Source organism: Arvicola amphibius, chromosome 12 (genome assembly GCF_903992535.2).
Source record: "Arvicola amphibius chromosome 12, mArvAmp1.2, whole genome shotgun sequence".
Taxonomy (NCBI): Eukaryota; Metazoa; Chordata; class Mammalia; order Rodentia; family Cricetidae; genus Arvicola; species Arvicola amphibius.
The window spans coordinates 145,772,113-145,795,842 of NC_052058.2; the positions used below are offsets into that span (position 1 = coordinate 145,772,113).

The window sequence follows — 23,730 nt, forward strand, 5'->3', positions numbered from 1 at the left end:
AGGAAAGCTCTCATGTCAAATGCCTAGTTGTTTTGTTTGTTTGTTTTCTTTTGTTTTTTTAAATTTGGTGACAGCAGAGGCTAAGGGTGGAGTCACTGGGGGCTCAAAGTAAATGAAGGTCTGTCTGGCAGGCTTAGGTGGGTGGACGGAGGAGGTGACTGATAGCTAAAAGTAGAGGGGACCGGCTGAGGCTGATGGGATGCTAGGATTGACCACAGTGGCAGCAATCAAGTCAAGAGTGCAGGCTGTGCCTCTTGGGGGCCAGCCAAGGTCAGCCAGCCTCTGCTAAAGACTTCAATGAAACCCAGCCCCAAATGAGTTCTCAGCAGGCAGTCAAGGGCAGTTAGCTGCTGACTGTGAATTTGGCTGGAGGAGAACAAGGAGAGGGGAAGTTAAGGTTCATAGAGTCCTTGCTGCTCTATGCCCGGATCATATTGATAGCCAAGGACTTGCTGAGTCAGGGAAATGGCATATCCGGGTAGTCCTGGGATTGCTGACTTTCCCTGGGTAGGTTACAGCCTGCTTAAATCCAGTTAGACAACTGGCCCTCTACCTCCTCTGCAGAGAGAGGATGCTGGGTGGAGCTTGGGGTCAGCTCCAGAACCTGATCTCTGGGCCCCCACATGGACTAGTCTGACATCCCAGGGCTTTTACTAATGCAAGGCCCTGCTGGTGACTTTACTGGTTCCTCCAGGGCACCGCAAACTTTAGAAATTAAATGTCTTCTGGAGCCTTTGAGATCTTTAAGATGAAAGGCTCCAGAGACATGTAAAATATGATGCTAATTATTTCCACTGCTCATGGGGAGGCTGAAGCACTCAGTTCCCCGGGTGGCTGTTAGGGCTGTTGCTTTTTTAAATATTCATTTTATGATGCAAATCCCAAACCAAATCACATGCTTCGTATTACAACAGGAACGAAGAGAGGAACATGGAGATGTACAATCCTCATCCTAGTTTGGGGCTGGAGGATGATGCACGGGGTTAATGGTTCTAGGGTGTCTCCATTGTTTCTGTTCATTTCCCATCAGCCACTAATTTAGAGCAAATGTTGTGTTCTGAATGGCTGTTGATTAATTACGTAAGGCCTCATAGGCTTGGGGACGGCTCCTGATTTCTTTTCGTAACTCTGTTCACCTTCAAGATAATACTTTTCTTTCTTATCTTTCAAACATGTTTTTAAAAAACCACTATTTATCAGGCCAGGGACTGCATCTAACAAATCAAGCTGGATAAGGCTTTGCTGCGTGTGACCTGTAAGTCCAACCCCTAAGTTACTGGCAGTGAGCCCAGATTTCCCCCTGGAGATTATGTCCTGTGTTTCTGTGTTTGGCTTTGGGCTTTTACAAGAAAAACAAGTCTTACGTGCGAATCTAAATAGAGGGGGGGGAAGGATTTTTGCCAAAACTCTGCAGTCATTGCTTGTGTAGGGAGGTGAGGGTGGGCAGGTGTGTAGAGTGGAATTAGAACCTCTCCCAGAAGAGTTGAAAATCTCCACGGTGGAGCTTAGTGTGGGCAGGTACGACTGTCAAGATGGGACAGGGATGAGAAGGTGACACCGACATGGCCGTCTGACTGCAGGGGACCCTCAGAGTGCAGGATGTGAACAGCAAACAGAGAGTGACATAGAGACCTAGAGCCAGTCTTCCAGGTGTCCCGGTCTGGGTCTCCGTGTGGCGCCTAGAAAGGCCATGGTGTATGTTTTGAACAGGATGAGACCTATTGTGACTGTGCCCTTTCAAGCATTTGCTGTGTCTTTCTGGCGGTAGACAGGACAGTAGAGTTCTCTCGTGTGACAGTCTTGGAAGATGGGATGAAGGCTAACAGGGAAGTTGAAGTCCCAGGATCACTTCTTCCTCAGTGGGCCTCAGTTGCTTTAAAGCACACCCAACAAAACGACCATATTTTGGACACTCTTTTCTTGTTTTCTGAGGTGGAGCAAACCCCTGGAAGGTCTCCAGCTTCTAAAACCATGATTTATAACACTCTACCTGTTTAGGGCCATCTGCCAATCCACCCTACGAAGTCCTGGGTGGTCCTTGTCTAGGATATGGGGCTGTCCAGTGGGTTTCCTGCAGCCTGTCTCCATAGCTTACAAGGTCTCTCTGGGACACAGGTGCTACCCATGTGTACTGTGGGCACTTACACTCTTAAGTTCATGAACAAGGTCCTCAGCTCTGTTGTGACCTCCAATGTTTGGTCTCCTTGTGCCTCTTTGCCCAGCGGAACTCTCCAAGTCTCTCCTCCATGAACTGCACCTCTTCAGACTGGTTCAAACTGTTCTCTCTGGGTCTGGGCTACCCAGAATCCACATCACTCAGAGGTTCGGGGAAGCTGACAACAGGTGGCTCTCTATTCATCCATGAGCCCAGAGATCCGTCCAACCCAGGAGGCGGGTTGTCATCCAAAGTCATGGGACTGGCTTCTTGGCCTGTCAAGTCCTTCTGCCCGCAAAGGTGGACTGAGTCTCCATCTGGTCCAGGTGGGTTCTCCACACCTTCTTCCTGTGGCTTATCTGCCTAACGCTAGATGAACACCACACAGTTATAAATACTCAGGTCAATATATATATGCAGGTATAGATATATATATTCTGGTCACTGTTTTACACTTTAACAAAGGAAACCACTAGCCTGCTTGTTCTATTGTTTGTGCCACCCCGACTCCCATCTGCCTGTGGTGTAGCTGGCAGGAAAGTGAGCCACTGAGTCCCATGGGTTGCCATCCTTACGTAGCCCCGTCACACTGGCCGACCGTCAGTTTCAATGCTCCCTGCTCATGCAGGCTCTTGAGGGCCTTGAATTCCAAGGGCATGGTGTGGGGGCTGGCCTGGGAGGTGTAGCCGTACTTGAGGCTGTCATAATAGTGGTACTTGACGGGGTTCTGATTCTGATCCAGTGGAAAGGGCCAGAAGCCATAGAGGTAGATCTGATTGCAGAAGCGTGTGGCCAGGGTGTACATCAAGAGGCCAGTAGTTGGTCTTTTTATGTGAACTTTGTTGGTCAGCCAGTATCTGGATAAGAAAAAAAAAAGTTAAGAAAGGTGATAAGGGGGGGGGGGGCTGGAGACTTGGCTCAGTGGTTAAGAGCATTGCCTGCTCTTCCAAAGGTCCTGAGTTCAATTCCCGGCAACCACATGGTGGCTCACAACCATCTGTAAATGAGGTCTGCTGCCCTCTTCTGGCCTGCAGACATACACACAGACAGAATATTGTATGCATAATAAATAAAAAAATATTTTTTAAAAAGTTAAGAAAGGTGATAAGATTGGGGAAGATGGCTCAGCTGGTGAAATGCCTGCCTTGCGAGGATGAGAATCTATTTGGATTCCTCAGCACCTATGTTAAAGAAAGGCATGGTAGAATATACCAGCAACCCAGCGGTGCAAAGGTAAAACATACATACGTATGCAATGTCTTGAACACAGACCTATTGACAACTGAAGCAGTGTTGGCAAAACTGTAACAGACAGGGCGATAAATGTTTTGGGTTTGCAAGTCTATGGCTTCAATTATGACTATGCAACCACGCTGTAGTCAGAGCATGAAAGAGCCACCACCAACATACACAAATGTGTCCAGGCTTGGCCCTGACCGCTCTTAAAGGGTGTTTGTTTGTATAGTGCCCACTGCCTCACAGACAGTTATTAGTCTTCTCCACATCATATAGGTAGATTTCTTTCCTCTCAACGTTCCCAGAAGCCCCACCCTCTGGGGCAGCTGACCTTCCCTGACCATGTATATAACTTCTCTGCAGAGCCAAGAAGCTCTGGATTGTGGGGCTGGACTCTGTCTACACATTAGTTCCAAAGATCTGTCACTAGATCTTACTAGCCATCTTGAATAGGGAGCCAGTGTTTCCTGCCTTTGGGGCTCTGTCAAAGAGAGAGGGGAGGAAACATGGAGAAGGGCAGAGAGCAGGTTGTTAGATGAGACAGCGCAGGTCAGTGGAGTATTGTGTGTCTCTGTACCTTAGCCAGAACCAGGGCAGGGAATGGGCCATCTGTGCTCTGGATGAAGAGCCATGCCCGGAGGATGGAGGTCTATAACTCAGATGGCTCTGTTACTAGCTCTCTGTGTCTTTGAGAAAGTCACTTCTCTCTGATGGACCTTATTTGTCCTCACACACAGTCCAGATACCTCCAGGTTCAAACATTCCACAAGAACCTAGAAAAATCTCTGCAAGTAAGAACCCTTCTGCTTGTTGTTATTCTTGCTTCTTGCTGTATGGATCCAGAGCTCACTCTTGAATAGTCCCCACCTGTTTATTTGTAGTTAAAGCTCTGTTTGACCCTGGCTGCACGGCTCTAATAGCCAGGCTCCTGTTCTAGTGCAAAGGCAGATTTGCTGACCACTGAGCTGTGCCAATGTGTCTAAACAGACCCAGACCACGATTTTCTGTCTTTAAACAAAACACCTACGTGGGACTGCATCCCATGGGCTCAAACTTGCCACTCCTCCGCTGAAGGGAAGGCCAGTACCTCAAATGAGCCAAATAAATTCATGCTGGAAGTGGAAGGACACTAGAACAAAACATTTACTTATTGTTGAAGGGTAAGATGTGTGTGTGTGTGTGTGTGTGTGTGTTCTTTGCAGTAACTTTAGCTGGTGAGGAGGGGTGGGGATATAAAGGCTTCCAAGAAGTCCAAGAAAACCCTTTATACATCATGGCTCCTTCTGCAGCTCAAAAAAGGAACCCAAAAGATTCCAGCGTCAACCCTAGAGGAGTTCCTTACGTCTCTGTTTGGAAGAAGCACTGGCTTCTGGATCAGATGAAGTCACAGATGCCTAGAAACCCATGCAATTACAGTAAAGTATGCAATATTTCCAAGGTTTGCTAAAATAAAAGGTGTTTTGAGAACTGCCACAATCTGCCCCTCCAACAGAACTGTCTGTCTGGTGTGATCTCAAAGTCACTTTGAACCTTGTGATAGAAGGCAGTGGTCCAGACAGTCACAACCAGACCTATGATTCTTCTGGGCACAGCAGGAGCTGGGCAGTTCGTTGGACAACCATGGTTGTTCTGTAGGTCTGTCACTTGGAGATCCTTGTCCTTGTGTCTCCTCTTATTTTATGCCGTATGAACCTAGAAACTTCTTAGCAACTGATTTTCCAGCAGGGAATCAGATGGAGTGACAACATGAGCCGAGCAATGGCTCTGGTAACTGCAGGCACAACACAATTGGAAAACAGCATGGAGCAAGTCTGTGGACACAATACAGACCTGTCCTTTCTTCTCCATACAGCTCACGTTTCTATGGTGATGGTTGGCCACTGTCCTCCAGCTCCCTCTCATCTCACAGCCTCCTGGGCATCTCTCAGAAACCTCTCCCTGTTCCTCATGCATTTAAATTCCACAGTGGGTTCTCTGCAGGACCCAACCTGGCTACACCGTTAGCTTCGCCTTTCCCTTGCGGCACCAGCCTTCCCAGTATGATTGGCCACAGCTCTCTTCCAAGGCCCTGTGCCCTGTCATAGTGTGTGCCCCCCCACATCAAGTTGCTGTTGCTCTTTTGTTCTGGCCTCTGGGCTGTAGCTGAGGTCACCTGCATAATGGTTTCTTTCCCAGGCTGCTGAATTCTCATGGGACTGTAAGGCACATGCTTGCTTTTCCATTATATGCTGGGTTCTCGGGGGGGGGGGGGGGTCATCTGTCTTGCTTGCTGCCTCTGTACTGAGGCGCCAGGATTGCTGAAGAGGTGTATTATCACTCAGGAGGAGGGAGGGCTGATTTGAGAATGGCGGGGGGAGGGCTGTGTTTAGTCTTTCCTCTCCTCACTCTGAGATTCCACAAGGCTATCTCCTACTTTCTGTGGGTTAGGGTAGGGGCAAGGGTTGGGGTGCCACTTGTCTGGAAGAAAATATACTGAGAATGTGAGGGGCAGCCTATGTGTCGTGAGTCCCGCTGGGGTCCTGGATGGCTTAATTGATGTCCCTCAGTGCCTGGGAACTTCTTCCCTCTGGTCACAGGGAGGCCTGGGTAGATTGAACACAGAAGCAGTATGCCAGCCTTTTGTATCTGCTCTGCTCCCCATAATGCAAATGGGGTCTCCTCCCTAGTCCTCTTGAGCATAAGAGGCATCAGCCAGGCTGAATTCACATTAAGACCCACACCGTGTGGTCCTGGACGTATCTGGTTCAGAATTGATGGGGTAGGTAACATCAGCCATCCTTACTGTAGATGAGAGAACTCTATGGGGGACTATGAAGCTGGAGATCATAAACCAAGTGGGGAATTATTACCACTATCCCAAGAATCCACAGGATACCTGAACCACTATTGAGGTTACTTGGGTGTTTCTAAAAGGCTGTGTTTTGTGATGAGGTTTTCTTCCAGCTGCCCCACATTGCCAAGAACTATTCCGAGTTCTTGAGAAGAATTACATGCTTCAAAGTGTCCATCTTGTGACCCTTACCCCTCCTCAACTATGATGACTGTTCTCAGCTGTCAACTTGACTACATCTGCAATTAACTAAAAACTGGAAGAAGGTTGTTTATACTCTTTATCTGCTTGTTTTCCCTTTGCTAATAAATCCATTCCTTTGGTGGCATTACAGTCTACTTCTTCAGGATTCTGGTGTATGCTGAAGACCAGCTGAGACATCCAGCTTATGAATTGAACAATTACTAGATGTTTGGACCTTTTATTCATAGACAGTCATTGTTGGATTAGCTGAACCACAGCCTATAAGTCATTCTAATATTCTAATAATAAACCCTTCCTCCCTCTCTCTCTCTCTCTCTCTCTCTCTCTCTCTCTCTCTCTCTCTCTCTCTCTCTCTCTCTCTCTCTCTCTCTCTCCTCTCTCTTCTTTCCTCTCTCTCTCCCCCCCTCTCTCCCTCCCCCCCTCCCCTACCCCTCACCCAGGGTTTCACATAGTGAGGCATTAGACAGGTCTCAAGGAACAGGCAAGGTCTTACTTGGTGAGGACTTGAAATGGGGCTCCCCTGGTCAGGTCCTCTGATTCCATATCCACGGTCTGGTCCAACAGTACATGGTTGGCCAGGGAGGGGGCTGGTGCTAGGGTGGGGGGGGTGTGCTCGTGACTACCTATTTATTCACCAGCTAACAGGAAGGAAGCATGGTGAATGGCCTAGGGACGCTTGATACTGAGGCTGAGGCTCCTTGGCCACCGTGGTACTCTCTGTGCTCAACAAGGCTATGAGGTGGGCTTGGGAGGGTCCTGGGGGGCAAAGGCAGGGAGGCTGTAAAGAGATGACTCCCAGTGGGACTGCGAATAGGTACCAAGGGGCTTTTAGTGGTGATAAGCATCTTTAAAGGGGTTGTACTGGAGATTTCACAACTGTATGTTTACAATTCATCAAACTGTCGTCATAGTATGTGAATTAGTAGGCGGTTTTTTGTTGTTGTGTTTTTATTTTATTTTATTATTATTATTTTTAAAGATGACACCCAAAAGGACAGCCAGTAATGGCAGGTCCTCCTACACATCCTGGGGAAGGTTCATCTGCCTTAACTGACACACATTCATACTGGAGAGCTTGCCCTTTGCTAAGCTAGCCTATTATAGTTCAACCCTGATGCCACGTTTCTTAATTAGTTGCCCACTGTAAACACCAGGAACTTCAGCAGATGCCTAGAGCCCACTCCCAGGAGCCTGCCCACTGAGATCCCTACGGTGCTCTCCATTAAATCCTGCTCTGACTACGAGGTGGATCTGTAGAAAGAGCCAAATATGGGTTGTTACATTTGGAAGGGAAGCGGGGGGAACAGAGTCAGTGTAAGGACAGATGAGAACTCAGCCAGCTCAGCATCCTGGCAGAAGTAAAATGGAGTAAACTGAGAATTGGGCTATAGGTAAGAAAAATGGGTGTGCAGTCTCAGTGTTGTCGAATAAAAGGGGGCAGTGGCGACAGTGGCATCTCCAGGAATGACCAGTTTATGGTTGCACTGAAGGCTGACACTAAGATTTAAGAAAAAAAATAGCACTGATATTTGGATTTTTTTCATATACATTCTCCAAATTTTAAAATGTTGGTAACTAATTAAAATGCCTTTAGAACACCGAGTGTATTCAATGGTAGAGCACTCGCCCAGCATGCATGAGGCTCTGGCTTTCACTCCCAACACTGTCAAAAATTTATTTCTTTAAAAATATCATGTGAGACCTTATTGGGTGGGTCAGATAGAATAGATCTGAGGTTAAGATAACAGCCTCCTGAATTAACCTGGTCTTCCTCTTTTGGTGAACAGAGGCAAACATAGTGGACAAGGGAGGTTTTCTAGAACAAAAGCCAGATTCATAAGCACACAATTAGACAGGGTTTGGTTATTAAAATGTGTGTTTCCGAGTCTTGGCCTCTGGGGCATTTTTCACCCTGTGGTGATTTCCTATGAGTCAGGGTTAGGGCAGCATGGCTGTAGCTACAATTAGCGTTAGCCAGAGGCCATCGAACTGTCCCTGACATTTTCCAGGGACACTGGTGGTGCCCTGCGCGTGGGTTTATTGATGCTTACTCCCTGAGCTGAAACTGCCAGATGCCATCCTAGGGATTTGTACTTTGTTTACTTTCTGATAGTAGGGCCTTAGCAGGGGAAGGCTTTCAGTAATGGATTTCTTTTTAGGTCAGTAGTGCTATGTCCAGAAAGGGGGTGGGGGAAGAGGTGAGTCAATGGGACAGTCACCCAGCGAGCAGGGGAGGGTGATGTAGTCACGTTGGGCTCTCCCCCACCCTGTACCTGTCTCCACCTCCGCCTAAGCTTAGTTTCCCCAAATTAAGCGCATGCATTTCACCTTCCTGGAAACAGTCTCTGTTCCCTTTGTTCCTCTAGCTCCTCCCTGGCTCTCAACCTGTTAATCACCCAACCTGATCACCATGAGCTTCCCTCCTACTCCTTTTCAGTGCTTAGCAACTGGGGCAAAGGCTTACATTCCTTGTAGGATTCAGTCATCCAGCTCCCTGCCTGCTGTACCTGAGGACCTAGACAGAGACCATAGCACTTCCCCCCCCCCCCCCCCCCCCCCCCCCCCGACACATCCCAGCATCCTTGCGACTAAGCTGGGTCATACCACTGGTTCTGTCGACAAGATAGGCTTCTTCTGCTTTCTCTTTCCTGATCTGGAGATGGGTTGCCTAAACCAAGATGCATCCATCACGGATCTCCAGACCGCTGATTGGAAGAGCGCCTTGAACAACTCTTATCACATTCGATAAAGAGTGAGACACAGAGACCGCTGGGAGGCTTTGTCGTTGTAGCGGGTCTGGAAATGGTGGTCCTGAGGTCTCTGTGTGCCATATATCCTCTATACAAATGAAATTGAAAAGGGGGAAGATGTGGGGAAGCAGAAAGGGGACGCTGGCAGTGCTTAAAGCTTTGGAAGTGTAAACAACGGGGACAGGAAGAGGACACCCAGCTCCGAAGATCCAGTGCCAGATTTTCCACCCAGAATTGCTAACTGGGGAAGGTGTTAATGGCCCACAAGTTTCCAGCATAAATCGGAAGTGTGATGGCTCTTGGCAGAGGGACCCACTTACTTCCGGCTCTGCTTCTAGGGTAAACAAGAACTGAGCCATGTCTGAAAGGGACACAGGGGCTCTGTTTAGTGAGCAGCTTGTAATAGGAGCTGACTGTGTTATGTAGGAACAGATCACTCTTGATTTCCTTTCTGTCTCCTCAGTCGCTCTGGCCAATGTAGAGACTGCGCATGGCTGACTTGCAGGGGATTCCGTTCCTTGGGATAACAACTGGGTGTTAAAACACAAGCTAATTAATTTTGCCTTCCCAAATGAGGGTTAGCTGGGTGCATCCAGAGAGTTGTATTGACAATGCACCTTTAATATCCTAGTCTTGAGATTTTAATTAGAAGGCAAAGTAATCTCAAAGAAGGCAGTAATTATTTTTCAAATTGGCCACCCCAATGACTGTGACAGTTAAGCACTGTATTTTATGAGCATGGACGGCAATCAATGAGGATTGCCAAAATCTTTTAATCTTTAAAGTGCCTCCTTCTGTCCCTGGATTTTTGGGTATGGTATGTGGTGAAAATAGTGGCTGCCATTGGTTAGCGGTTGTCCCCGCCAATATGGGACAAAGAGGGCTTTCTCCAAGAAGCTAGTAACACTGTGGGACCGGGCCCATAATGTCCTTGGGGGGTAGGAGTGTCTCACATGGAGATGGGAAGGGCACTTGGTGATGCTTTGTGTAAGCCTGGCAGCAGAACATGGAAGGGAATTCACCAGCTAGGCTACTGCATCCCCATCTTCTTCCTCAGCACCTTCAGCCCTGATCTGAAGGTACCACAGCTCATTGCTGTCCTTTCCTTGGGTATACACTGAGGTTTCTGCTGCACCCTGGTTTATCTCAGGATGAACCTGCCCATTCCGCATAACAGATAAATTCTGGCTTTTATCTTAGAATCTGGGGCTGTTGTCAAGAGTTGGTAAAAAGTTCAGTTGGTAAAGTGCCTGCTTTGCAAACATGAGAACCTGAGCTTCAACCCCCCAAAACCTAATCTTTAGGTTTTACCTAGAGTTAACCTAATCTTTGAGTCTTGAGTCCTGTGCTGAGACATTCTCTCAAAAAAAAAAAAAAAAAACAAAACAAGTAGGTGGTTGATACTCGATGAAAGGCACCCAAGGTTGACTTACGTACACACATATGGATGCATATTTACACACACACACACACACACACACACACACACTACTGAAGCCGTGAAAATGAGGGGAGGCTTCTGGTCTCTAAGTGTCTAGGTATCCGGGCTTACTTGCACTAATGTTCTACCTAAGCTCACGTATACCTGAAACATGACTGGACTACCAAAAGTTTCAGTGACCCTATGAGTACAGGACAAAAGCAATGACTAGTCAGGTTGGATACACCAGTGATCTGGGCCTGCAAACCGTTCTCATCACGACTCTGTACTACTCAACTGCCACTGAGGCATCTTGATTTCAGACAAAGCCCTTTCCTAAGGTTTTTTGGTCAACTGTTCTTGAATGCTCTCAGTTGCCACGTGTCTTCCTGCTGAAGCCTTCGGAACCTCCCTGAATGGCTTTGGCTCTGTGTGCTGCTTCCCCTACCACAACACTATGTTTGCCTCTTATTTCCTCCCTTCTCAGTTCTGTAAGGAAGTTGATTGACTTCCTATGTCGGTGTCACCCTAGATCCCAGCATAAGGTATGCATGAAGTGCACACTTCCCAAATCTCCAGTGATGACTGGCAAGCTGAGCTCATGGGTCACTGTGGGGGCACTGCCAGGAGAGGTGTGTGGGCTCACTCAGCTTTATCTAACGCATCCGGGTGGACCAGGACTGTGCATGCGACAGGCTGACACTAGTGTAGACAACACATTGTCCCAACAAAGGAGTAAAAAGCATGATGCTGGTTATTTGAGGGGTCCTTCCTGTTACAGAGTGGGCGCCTTGGGTGTAGTGAGACTGTTTTTCAGACTTGACTCTTACCTGTGGCCCTAGAAGGCTCTGGAAAGACAATTTGTTGAGCTTAAATTTGTGGTCAGACTCTAGAGTTTACACCGATGCCACCTACAAACAGATTTTATTCAATCTTGTTTGTAATCAAAGGAATCCAGTTCCAAACAATAATCAGCTGCCAGTTTTCAGTGGCTTGGTAGAGACGACAAATGTTGATAGGACATAGTCTGGAGAGGTTCTGGGAAAGCAGGTACCTTCAACAATTGTATGTGAAAGTAAATTGGTACCTGCTGCTAGGGAGGAGACTTTGGCGCTATCCATAAAAATCAACAAGGCATGTATCCATCTCCCCGTTTAGAAGACACGTCTAAAAGCAAGCCCACAGATGAATAGGTGTTAGCAGAACTCATCCTAAGTGATGGATGGATGCCTGATTACTGCAGCCAAGACTGGGAACAATGCCTTTGCCTACACAGGTGATGGCGCCAGATGTACCACGTCTGGCCAGGCAGCTTTGCGGGACCGTGAGGTGGTGGGCATCCATATGGAATAATTTGGGGAGTTTAGAAAGGTGTGAGGGAACACACATTCCCCATGTGTGAAAAGAGACATAGATACCAAGAGCTGGTTTCACTGCTTGCCTCCTAGAGGAAGACAAGAGATGAGTTTAACTTCCTATCAACCAAACTTCTCTCATATAATTTAGATTTTTCTTTTTAATAATGTGCACTGTTATTTAACACACACACACACATGCGCACGCACACGCACACGCACACACACACACACACACACCATTAAAAATGAATGAGGCTGGGAGATAGCTCAGTTCTTAGCATGGAGATGTGAGCCTGATCTCCAGAACCTGTGTTTAAAAAGTCAGGTGTGGTGGGACATGTTTGTAATCCCAGTGCTGGGCAGATAGAGACTGGGAAACCCCTGGGGTCTGCTGGTCAACCAGTCTAGTTTAATTGGTGAGCTTCATTTTCTAGTAAGAGACTGGGTATGAGGAAAAAATGTGGATGGCTCTTGAGGAATGAGACCTCTGGTACACACACACACACATACACACATATACACACATGCACCCACATACTTACACCATCACTATGAACCACCACACAAGCATATACATGTACACAAATAAATGCCCAATACCACAGACTGTCTTTTTCTTCTATAGACAGTACTTCCAGAAAGGTAACTCTAGTTCGATTACCTGTCCATTGGAGCAGACTGGGACCAGCCGGGAGAAGGATGTGGACTTGGAATGCACACTCTAGCCTGGGGTGGCATGCCTGGAGAGAGTGTCATCCCTGTGCTGGGGTGTCCCTTTGTTCTCTGAACCTTCCACCCTCTCACTCAGCCTGCTCTCTGGCCTTCAGGCTTCTGTTCACAGTGACAGGTGGCAGGGCCTCCTCCGTTGACTGTTCCTTCTAAGCCCTGGCAGGAGGGGACCTGACTCAGAGCCATCCCAAGACCAGGCAGGCTCAGCATGGCTGGTACTTAATTTGGCACCAATTCACAGGGTGTCTGATGTGGGATTTCCCGCTGTATGCTGTGATTACCATTAATTAATAAAGAAAACTGCTTTGGACCTATAGCAGGGCAGAACTTAGGCTGGGAAAGCTAGGCTGAATGCTGGGAGAAAGGAGGCGGAGTTAGGGAGTAGCCATGCAGCCCTGCTGGAGACAGACACCGGAAATTTGCCAGTAAGCCACTGCCTCCTGGCGATACACAGATTAATAGAAATGGGTTAAATTAATATGTAAGAGTTAGCCAATAGGAAGCTAGAGCTAATGGGCCAAGCAGTGATTTAAATAATATGATTTCTGTGTGATTATTTTCAGGTCTAAGCAGCCGGGCGGCTGGGAAACAAGTGGTCTCTCTTTGCAACAAATTACTAGTGGTCTCCCTTACTACAGGTGTCTGCTCAGGACCAGCCCTGCCCAAGGGGTGGCCCTCTCTGTGGGCCACAGCCCCCGCTGTTGTTGTAATTAAATTAGAACCATTCATGACCAACTTATTATGCCACACTCAACTGCCTGGCTGGCTGTCCACTCTGCTACTCTCCTCCCTGACCAACGACAGCTAGCCAGGGCACTGGGCCACTCTGCTGGCTCTCAAAGCCTTTGGGAGAACTGCTCCTCCTGAATCTTTCTTGGTATTTGAAGGTGAGCTCTGGCAGCTCGGGGCTTTCCATAGTGCTCTCTGCTTCTTGCAATGCCGAGTCACTATCTCAGCTGGGCTGGCAGCTGCCAAGTGCACCAATTCATTGAATCAAAGAATTCTGGAGTGGGGCATAACTGTTAGGGACTGAATTGTATTCCTCAAGATTCGTTGATTGAAATCTGTCCTAGCTCTCAATACCTTGTCATGTGACCTTATTTGATGATAAGATCTCATAAAAGTATCCAAGTTAAAATTAGTCATTAGAATGGGTTTTAATCCAAGATATCATATATCCTTGTAGATGGAAACGTTTGTGCCACTGAGTGTGAAGGCAGCCTTCCTCTGACAAAGAAGAAAGACCCGGATTCATATTTCAGAGCCCTCACAGGGGACCGACCCTGCCTGCATTTTAATTTTTGGGTGTCTAGCCTCTAGAGCTTTGAGACAACCCATTTCTACAGTTTGACCGTCTCAAGTTGGTACTTCGACCAGGCAACCCTCAATGAACAGTGAACTGAACAATTCTGTGCCAATGACATGGATTCCCCTCTCCACAGCCCCAGAAAGGGAACTCACTCTGCCCAGACATTTCAAAAGCTACTGAATTCATCATTTCTTAAAGGAGCTACCTTGTTGCCGAGGCTCTCGGGTGTTGGGATGTTTTTACCGTGGGCCAGATGGTTTCCTCCGTCCAAGTCCTTTCCCTCACCTGCCCTGCAGCTTCACAGGCTCAATCTAGTGGTCCCTCAAGGGCTCTATTTCACCAGCCTAAAGCACCCTGGGAGCCTTTAAGTGTCTGATGAGAGCCGCTGACTGAAGGAAGATATTCTCATGCTCCCTAGCTCCTTCTCTCCCCAAAGCGTTTCAAGTCCTTGATTTTTCTGCTATTGTGGTCCTTTTGCAGTTGGGCACCCTCAAGTGCATGTGACTCTTCAAATGGGATCTGGCCACGCAGAGTAACAAAGCGATCCCTGACCTCCCTACCACGAAAAAGATGTCAAAACATCCTCGGCTGGGCCCGGAGAGCATGGGAACCTTTGGGGGCATCCATCCATCCACTCAGTTTCAAGCCACCATTGTTTTCAGCCTAGCTGGAGAGTTTGGGATTTGTCAGGATTCTCAGTTTCATCCCTCCGATTGGCTTAGGTTTCACTCCGAGACTCTGAATATTGAGACGTTTGTTAAAATCATCTCACTTGTGAATTTGCTAAGTGAGCCACTGGCAAAAATGGAGACAGGGTCTGAGCCTGGCTGCCAGGGTCACAGAGGTCTCGGTAAGTCCACATAAACATATGTGACGAATTGGCATCCTCGAAGGGTCGGTGGTCATTAGAGAATGGTTGGTCGGTCTGGCATGGCTATAGGGAGGTCGGGGTAGGATATGTAGACATCTCAATCTTACATAGGCAGAGACCAACTCTAGCTCCTCTCTTCTCATCTGTAAGAGAGACACTTTACCTAACATCTGAGTCTTGATTTCCTTCTGGGTTAAAGGTATCCTATCCACAAGGCTGTTCCAGCAGAAAGCAAACATTTGCCCCTTTTTATTCTCCTGATTGTTAATCAGGCCGCAGCTCTTTAAGCTGCCACGAAGAGCCTCATCACCACAGCTTACGGACACCCTGTGTAAATAAAGGGACTACGCAGATCGAGCATACCTGTCTGCCCTCCCTACAATCAGGAACCGTGGGACAGCACACCCTGATATTTTCTGGTGAGCACGCCTACTTGCAATGTTTCTTTCTACCTCTCTTATGAACCCCTGGATGGATACTCTTCCTAAACTGGGCTCACGGGTGTCTGTAGTTTTCCCACATCCAAAAACAAATAAGAGTCAAGATGACTGCCCCCATTGCCCTTCTAGTGCGGCTCAGTTGAGAAGAGGCCACGGTCAGCGGCTCGTAGGGCCTAATTGTTGTGTCCACTGGTCTTCATGTATTGATGGCAACGGTCCTGAAATTTAAGCTGTGCGCCAGAATCAGGCAGACCTGTTAAAACATAGATTGGTGTGTGTTTTCCTACGCCTTGCGGTTCTGTGCGTCTGAGGTGATGGGAGCCTTCTGCCTCTCTCACAAACACCCAGGTGATGCTGATGCCATTCATCCAGAGTTTACGTGGAGAGCCGCTGGGGCAGCAAATGGACCTGCAGGTCAGGGATCAAAGATCCCCTCACTTTGTCCAGGCCACAGATCCACCACCACCGTCTTTGCGGAGAAAACAGGAGTTGAGGGTTTTGTTTTACCTCTGCATTCTGTTTTTATTGTGGTTTTTGGTAGTGCTGGGGATCGAACCCAGAGTTTCACGTATGCAAAGCAAGAGTACTACACTCCCAGCCTATCTTTGTCTTTTGTAGCCTCAGTGCCATCTTCTTCTATTGTTTGCCTGTTTGTTTTGTTGTTAGCCTGAAAGATAATGCTTTCTTTTTTGGTGCTGTTATTGCTTTTCTTACTACTTCTACAAGCTGAAGCCCGTTTTGGCTTTGGTAGCCTTGACTTTCTTCTTCCATAGTCCCTTTGCCATTTCCTGGTCATGTGCACTAGAAGTAAGCAGAAGCCGATGAAGAGCAATGGAAGAGTCCAGAATCTTTCCCTTACGAGGCGGCCTTGGGCAAACGGGTTACTCTATGAGGCTCAGTTTTTCCATCTTTAAAATGGGGATAGCGGGACTAAGTCTAGTCTTGTGATTACACGGAACAAGGCTCAGCATGGCATCTGGCCCCTAAGCGTAACTATGATACCATGCGCACATCTATTTTCCCGTTTTTCATTTCGGTTCCGCCACAGCACATTCGGAATGTATGATGGAACTGTTGACGTCTAAGAATGTTTGCTTCTCTTCAGAAGGCTGTCTCATGTGCAAAGAAACAGCCAGGTGAGTCAGGGAAGACAAACCCTTCTGGTCCAGAGATAAGAAGGTTTTAAGAAGATAGTATCCCACTAGATGCTATGTGTGTTGCAACTCTGAAGTGTTTGGATGGTTCACCTTGTCCTGCCAGTTGGGAAAGCTGCCCCAGGCCCTGGATAACTGCTGTGTGAACACAGAATCTCTAAGACAGGACAATGCTCCCAGGCCCACTGAACTTCTCTGGCCCCTGCAGATCTGGACATGAAGAGGCACAAATCCCCACTGCACCTGATACACTGGGAGGCAGATGGCATGGTTCTATTCTTGGGTGTGCGGCTTACTGGCTGGGTCACCTTGTATGGATCACCAGACGTTCCTGAGCCTCAAAAGTCGCCTCTCCTTGGAGATCCTCACCAGCGGCGTGAGAGTGCCAGATTCTCTGGGTCCTCACAGCCGTGTGTTGTCTTCTGGCCACTTTATTAATTTGTTTGATGACAGCTATGCTTCTAGGTGAGAAGTGGTACCCCGCTGTGGTTGTATGCTCTCTGCAGTCATCCGTGAAGCTGAATGGCTTGTCACATGCTAATTATCCATTTGCGTATCTTCTGTGGAGAAATGTCTATTCAAAACCTTCTCCCATTTTCTGAATTGGGTTGTTTGTGCTTCTGCTGTTAACGCTGTAGGAGTTCTTTTTTTTTTTTTTTTTTTTGGTTTTTCGAGACAGGGTTTCTCTGTAGCTTTTTTAGAGCCTGTCCTGGAACTAGCTCTTGTAGACCAGGCTGGCCTCGAACTCACAGAGATCCGCCTGCCTCTGCCTCCCGAGTGCTGGGATTAAAGGCGCGCGCCACCACCACCCAGCGCTGTAGGAGTTCTTTACAGGTCCTGGATGTTCATCCCTCACCAAACTCACTACCTCTAAATATTTCTGACTATTCTATAGGTTTTCTTTTTCACTTCCCCCAATTGATCATCATTTATATACAATTGGTCCCCTGCCTTCTTCTCCACCATCCCTTGGACATTTCTCTCACGATTTCACTCTGCACCCCTTGCAAATATGTTCCTTCATTTTCAGTGAACCCCAGATAAGGCCAGAGATGGAGGCAAGTCCTTTCCCAGGGACACAAGCTGCCCACCTTCTCACTGAGCTTAGGACTCCAGAAGATCGAGGGGTCTGTGTAAGAAAAATCCACCCCAAGGCATCTCTTCCTTTCCCTCCTCTCCTGGCTCAAAGCTGGAGGTGGGGCAGCCCACCTGTTGCTCCTGCAGTATTCCCTCTTGGACTGCTGGCAGAGAGAGCTGCCTTCTTCCCGGGATCAACAGCCTGTTTGTTTAAAGGGCTCATTACTGCTGCTTAATGCTATTTTGACAGATGAAAGTGAGTCAATTATAGCTAAAAATAGCTCTGGCTGCAGAGGTTTCTTCCAGGTGGCTGCCTGGCCCATCCAAAGGACTTTTGCTCTTGTTGCCAAAAGGGCAGTTGTCTGCCCTAGGTTACCTCCCTGAATCTCCAAATCAACTCAGGAGGGGCCTCCTTCCAGGAATAAAAGGTCTTCAAGGCTTGGGGGCTAAGCCCTGGAGAGCAAGGTTACTCTGACAGGCCCACTCTGACAGAACTCAGTGAAAACATGCTGACGAGGTTCCCTGGGGCCTCTGTGTCCCTCTGGAACCGGGGTCACTCTGTCCCTCCAGCCTCGAATGTGGTTACCCTTGTGGTTTGTTTCTTGAGCTCTGTCTTGGGACCAGGATGTTCCCTGTGATCACACATAACAAAGTGCGTCCAATTTTGGTCATAGCCATGAATGTCTTAGGGTCACCTTTTTTCACAAGCATGGGTTCGATGAAGGGGATTCAGATGGCTTTCCAGTTATTATATTGAGGTGCTACCGAGGAGCATTGCCATGTGCCTCAGTTGGCAAGAAATCAGTTCTGGGGAGCTTCCACTGTCTTTGGAGTAGGGCTGTGATTGGCCCGTTGGTTGGGTGGACAGTTGGATAGGTCAGTAGGTGACACATATTCCTGACAGACATGTCAAATTTATACCTAGGCAAGTACCCAATTCCTCAGAATCTACTCCTGCCCCACCACCCAGGCTTCCGTAGGTTCTCTTATATGCCAGAATATAGTACTACCATCCACCCATTTGCTTAAGCTCTGACCCCAAAATGATGTGACGAGAGATGCACTCAATACCATCTGTCCCCAGTGCTCTGTCCCCAGCCACCATCTGACTGCACCTCTGCCCAGAACCGTCCAGACAAGCGATTCCTGAGTTTCTGACTAACAGCACTTAGGAAAAACACAGGTACTGTTTTTTCAGGCTTCTAAGTTTTGGGGGTGATTTCTGACCCTGTGATAGATAACTGGAACCAAGGGAGTGAGGGCTTACCAGTCAGCTCTGCTGCCCGCTGTGACCCAAGGTGTGACCCCAGGAAGTTTCCTGGCCCAGATCCTTGGGGGGTGGGCCTGTGCCTGGTCTCACAGTTGGGAAGAAATAAGCAGGAAGTTAGGAATTACCAGTCTGGCTGGGCTGCTGAAAAGCCCAACTGGTTCAATGTGGATTTAATCAATTTTTAAATTTTTTTTTTCTGTTTTGAGATAGGGTCTCATGCAGCCCAAGCAGGCCTTGAACTCACTGTGTTGCTTAGAATGACCTTGAACTTCCGATCCTCCTGCCTCCAGAGCTTTCAGTCACCAAACCCTGGTTGTGCAGTGCTGGGGATTGGACCCAGAGCTTAGTACAAGAATCAAGGATGGCGGTGACAACAGTGTTAACAATGACAGTGTATCTGTATTAGTTGCTGTCCAGATGTTATTTCATTTAGTCTTCACACTCCGGCAATGTTACCCTTCCCACTCTTGGTTACTGATGAGGAAATGAAAGTCTACAGAGCTTTCAGGTGACATGTTGAAGTCAAAGCCATTTGTTCCTGCTGGAACCACCTACCTGAAATGGCGGGTATGTGACATACCTGTCACCATCTTCCTCCCCAAGTCCATTGCATCTGTTCCCACCGAGCCTCAAAACAACCTCCAATTACTTTCTTAAGAGCACAGGGAGTAGGGAGCTCACCCAGATGAAACTCATCTGCCAACCGCCCTCATTGCTGATAGAGCCTCCAGAAAGGCCAGGAAGCTTGCTAAGAGCATTCAGCTAACGGTGTGGAGGTGGAAGCGCATCTGAGAGGCAGCCCTGTTTACCACACACACCCAACCCTCAGCAACGATGCCGCACTCACCCTCGGACTGCGTGCAGCAGGCGCAGGGAAGGGTAGGCCGTGCGGACGTTGACGTGGTGCTTCAGGATGAGAGCGTTGACCCACTCCACACGTTCTTTGCCACCCCGGGCCATAAAGGCAGGTATCCACAGGATGCTGCCGTTGAGGCCATGCAGCCGCTGCAGCAGCTTCTCCCGCCACGTGGCGTTCACCAGGTCCTCAAAGGCCCGCTGGATGACTGAGGGGTTCATAGTCACTAGGTCTGTCTTGAGGCCCACGTCCCGGGCATACTCCTGAACTGGAGCCAGGTTGCACCTGAGGGGTAAATGGCAACCTGGTCATTTGGGATGGTCCTTCTGACAAGAACTTTACCCTGCCCTCTGCCTCTTCTTGCTTCTTTCTCTTTCTCCTCATAGATGCATCATGGGCACTTGACTGGTCCCAAGTATTTCCCATCTCTTTCTTCCTGTGTCAAGGTTTACTGAACCCCTGTCATATCCTTAAACACAAAACGCCACTGGAGGACAGTATCTAAAAGAGGAAGCACAGTGCTGGCCCTCAGCCCCACAATGAGGTCGCTCTTAGTAGGTATGCCTTGGCCCATTAGATGACACCTTAGAGTGGAGACTCAGAAGACGGATTTCCAGGTTCAATACTCAGATCTGACACTCTCTACCTGTGTGGTGGCTTTCTCAGCCTCTCTGCGCTTCCCGCGAGCTTCCATGACTTTGGCTCGTTCGTGGCCGAGACCACAAGAACAGTGGGTGCTCAGGATGCTCCTGGACCATAACGAGAACATAGCCCGTGTTCGCTGCTGTCATCTTTCTATCGGGGGTAGGGGACTATCGGGCGTCAGAGCGGGGAGGGAAATCTAAAGGACGGATGAGCAAAAGAGCAGTGGTGGATAGCAACAGAAGATCTCGTCTCCAGTTTGTAAAGTCAGAAGACTCCCACAGAGACTTGTTAAAAATAGGATTTTCCCCAGTCCTGATTCAGCAAGCCTCAGAGCTTAGGAATTGATATGTATATATGTATATGCATGTGCATACATACACTTTCTAAAAAATCTCTTCCTCTTTGGGTTCCAAGCAACTTTAATAAAAACACGATGCTATGGAATTTGAGGCACAGGGAAATTGCCCGAGGGCAGCGAATGTGAAGCAGCATGGGTGTTTTAGAGGAGGGACATGAATCGGTCTGACTAGCACGGATTCCATCCATGAGACAGGGAACAAGAGGGAAGCCAGATGAGACATCAGAGGTTAGATATGCGAGGACTTGGCTGTGAAGGCGGTAGGAAGCCATCTGAAGGGTGCTGGGGGAAAGAGCAAAATGGGCCGATCTGTATCCTGCAATCTCTTGCTGAACCAGTCAGCCTGCCTATTCCCTGAAGGTCCACCTTGGGTCCCTTCCTCCAGAGATCTGGCCCAGGTGTCGAAGGGCCCCTGGGACTGAGTGTGCAGGCAGGAAGCGCTTACTCTCTTCCCTGGAGACCTGGATGGGAAGAACAATCTTTGGATCCGTGGGAATTAAGGGAGAACCCAGAGCAAGTATGTGCAGTGTGGAGACTGAAGGTGTGTTAGTGAGGGGCCAGGCGCCATTGCTTCACAGTGTAATGCAGACACCATTTGCCTTTAAGCAACAACCTCTCTTCTTTGCCTGGGAAAGAAAGCCAGTTAAGTGGATAGCACACTGGTATCACTGAGTCCTGGGCTACACTGGCCACTTGGCTAGTATTTTCTCCATCCCACCGGTCAGTTTGTTTTTATTGTGAACCTGTATTAATTAGCCCATTTTAGAGACAGAGGAAGGAAGTGCTCAGCTACCAATTAGCTTGCCCAAACTCCCTGAGCCAGGAAGGGAACTATTAGGATTTGGAAGCTTGTGATCTCTTGGAAGCCTCACCCCACCCAATACCTCGTCTCCATCCCTTGTCTCATCTTTGCCTTCTCCGGCTATGGCTAAATATTATTGGGACAAGAAATGCCGGGGACCTCTTCAGATGCCCCTGCTCCATGCTACAGCGAGTGGGAGATACTTTCAGCACAGTGGCCTGTCTGGGGCCACCCATATCTCCCAATTACACGAAGGCCAGCTGAGCCAGGCTTCCAAAACTTGGCTGATTAAATCCCCCCGTCAGGCTCACTGGAGATCACCATTACTAACTGTAGCCAGGCAAAGGAGGCAGCACAGGTTGAGTGGGCGTCTGGCAGATTCGAGGGCTGCTCAGGTTGTGGGGAACACACTGGCTGATTATTATCATGAGGACCAAAAAGACCTCCACTGGAAGAGACATCAGGGTATTTATGCCCTCTGAAGTCAGTGCCATTCACAGCAGTGGCTTCACAACCTACATGGGGTTGGGGTGGGGATTGGGGGGGTGTCTGTGGGACTCAAGCTTGCCCAGTGATATGTCTTAGTGAGGACATTGCCACTAGGCATGTGGGGGGCGGAGGTGAGCAGTTAAACCACATGTGGCCTCTGGAAATGTTCCTTCCCACTGACATAGAATACATGAATTTTTTTTTTTTTTTTCATTTAAGTGGGGTCAAGTCCTTTCTGACTTTGGCTCTGGCAGAGACGCTCTTGTTCAAAGAGAATTCTAGGCGAAGAAGCTGCACTGTAGACGGGCCTGGCTTCTGGCAGGAAGGGAGCTGGCCCCTTTCAGAAATAACTGTATCCACAGGTACATGAGAGTAAGCCTCAAGGATGAGGGGGAAGTTACGGCTTCGAAGCCAGGCTGCCAGCTCCACAACCTAACCCTACTGTGTAGCTAGTCACCTGGATCTGGGCCATCCGTGCCTTAGTTTCCTAACTGGGAAGGACAGTGCTGAGAGTTAAATAAACTCATAGGTGTGCACAGGACAACACCAAATGCCATGAGCATGCTATTACTAACACGCTGAGGGGACAGCCTATCTAAAGGGTCTATCACCATCAGGTGATTTCCCTGTGTGTGTGTGTGTGTGTGTGTGTGTGTTGCTAAGAAGAAGGAAGCTGAGAATGGCATCTCCTCCTCATCCTGGCATTGTAGTCTTGTGTCATCCTCTCAGGCCTAGCTGTCCTGGCCATCTCTGTTCCCAGAAGCTGGCGTGCCACCAGCATCTGCTCAATATAGTTTCCAGGACTTGCTTCCCCATCTTTCCTCTTGTGGTCTGCTCTTCCCTGTGGGAGGTGTGGGGCACACTGCAAGTTCACCGTGTTCCATGTGTCTTGTGACCTACCGGGACTCCTGGGGTCCTGTTCCCCAGTAGTTTTCTGAGAAAGTGGCCATGTCCTGTGTGTCCCTCACATGGAAGGGGGCAGAAACATAAATGAGGAAAACTAATTTTGCAGACTTTGAGAGATGGAGACAGGCATCCGTCAGGAGGGACTGTTTCAGTGTTTGGCATTGGCGTGTAGGCCTGTGGAGCCCTGCTGTGCGCTAGGCACACCAGGACCCAGAGATCAAGGCACAGCCACAAAAAACTCCTATCATTTCAGGAGCTCGCTGTCTGGGGGTGAGGTAGTGCGGTGGAGACACAGGGTTTATAGAGAATGAATACTCAATGTCCCATCGTGTGGGGGACACAGGGCATGCCCACGTATGTTATTTCACCTAACATTCATGGCATCATGTTCTTCTGATTGTGTGTATGAGTGGAAGTGTGCTTGTGGATGGGGGGGGGGGGGGTCAGCAGAGCATGCTGAAGCCTAGGCTCTCTCTGTGCATCTTGCATACATTCCTTGCTGCATGTTGCATACATTCGTTGCTGCATCATGCATAACAACCCACCCCTCCTTATGGTCTTGTGGGAAACCCCAGAGACTCAGGCTTACTTCATATCTCACACCTCTGTATTTCAATAAGCCAACAGGTATGTCCACATTTAAAGTGTGGAGAAAGCTGGCTTAGCATCTGGAGAGGCTTCATCATGGGAGGACCTTAGAATCAGAGCTGCCGCCACCCAAACATTTTACAGATGAAATCAAGGCCCAGGAAATGGGAGTGATCTACTCCAGATCACTTGACAAATGACCACTGGAGTCAAGACTGAGCTTCAGAACCCACACTGGGAACTACGGGCTGACCCTGGCCATGACTTCTAGGCATTCTTTTTC

At 48.5% G+C, this 23,730-nt stretch overlaps 1 protein-coding gene across 2 annotated transcripts in view; it reads right to left on the bottom strand.

Annotated features, from left to right (window-relative positions):
* Positions 1–2,726: 2,726 nt before the first annotated feature.
* The window catches only part of St8sia2 (ST8 alpha-N-acetyl-neuraminide alpha-2,8-sialyltransferase 2), a 67,002-nt gene continuing 45,998 nt past the window's right edge, over positions 2,727–23,730 (bottom strand). For both annotated transcript variants that reach the window (XM_038314087.1, XM_038314086.1), the window contains 2 exons: positions 19,651–19,944; positions 2,727–3,012 (listed from right to left, as the gene is read on the bottom strand). In XM_038314087.1, coding sequence (XP_038170015.1) covers positions 2,727–3,012; positions 19,651–19,944 — 580 coding nt within the window. The remainder of the gene's footprint in view (positions 3,013–19,650; positions 19,945–23,730) is intronic.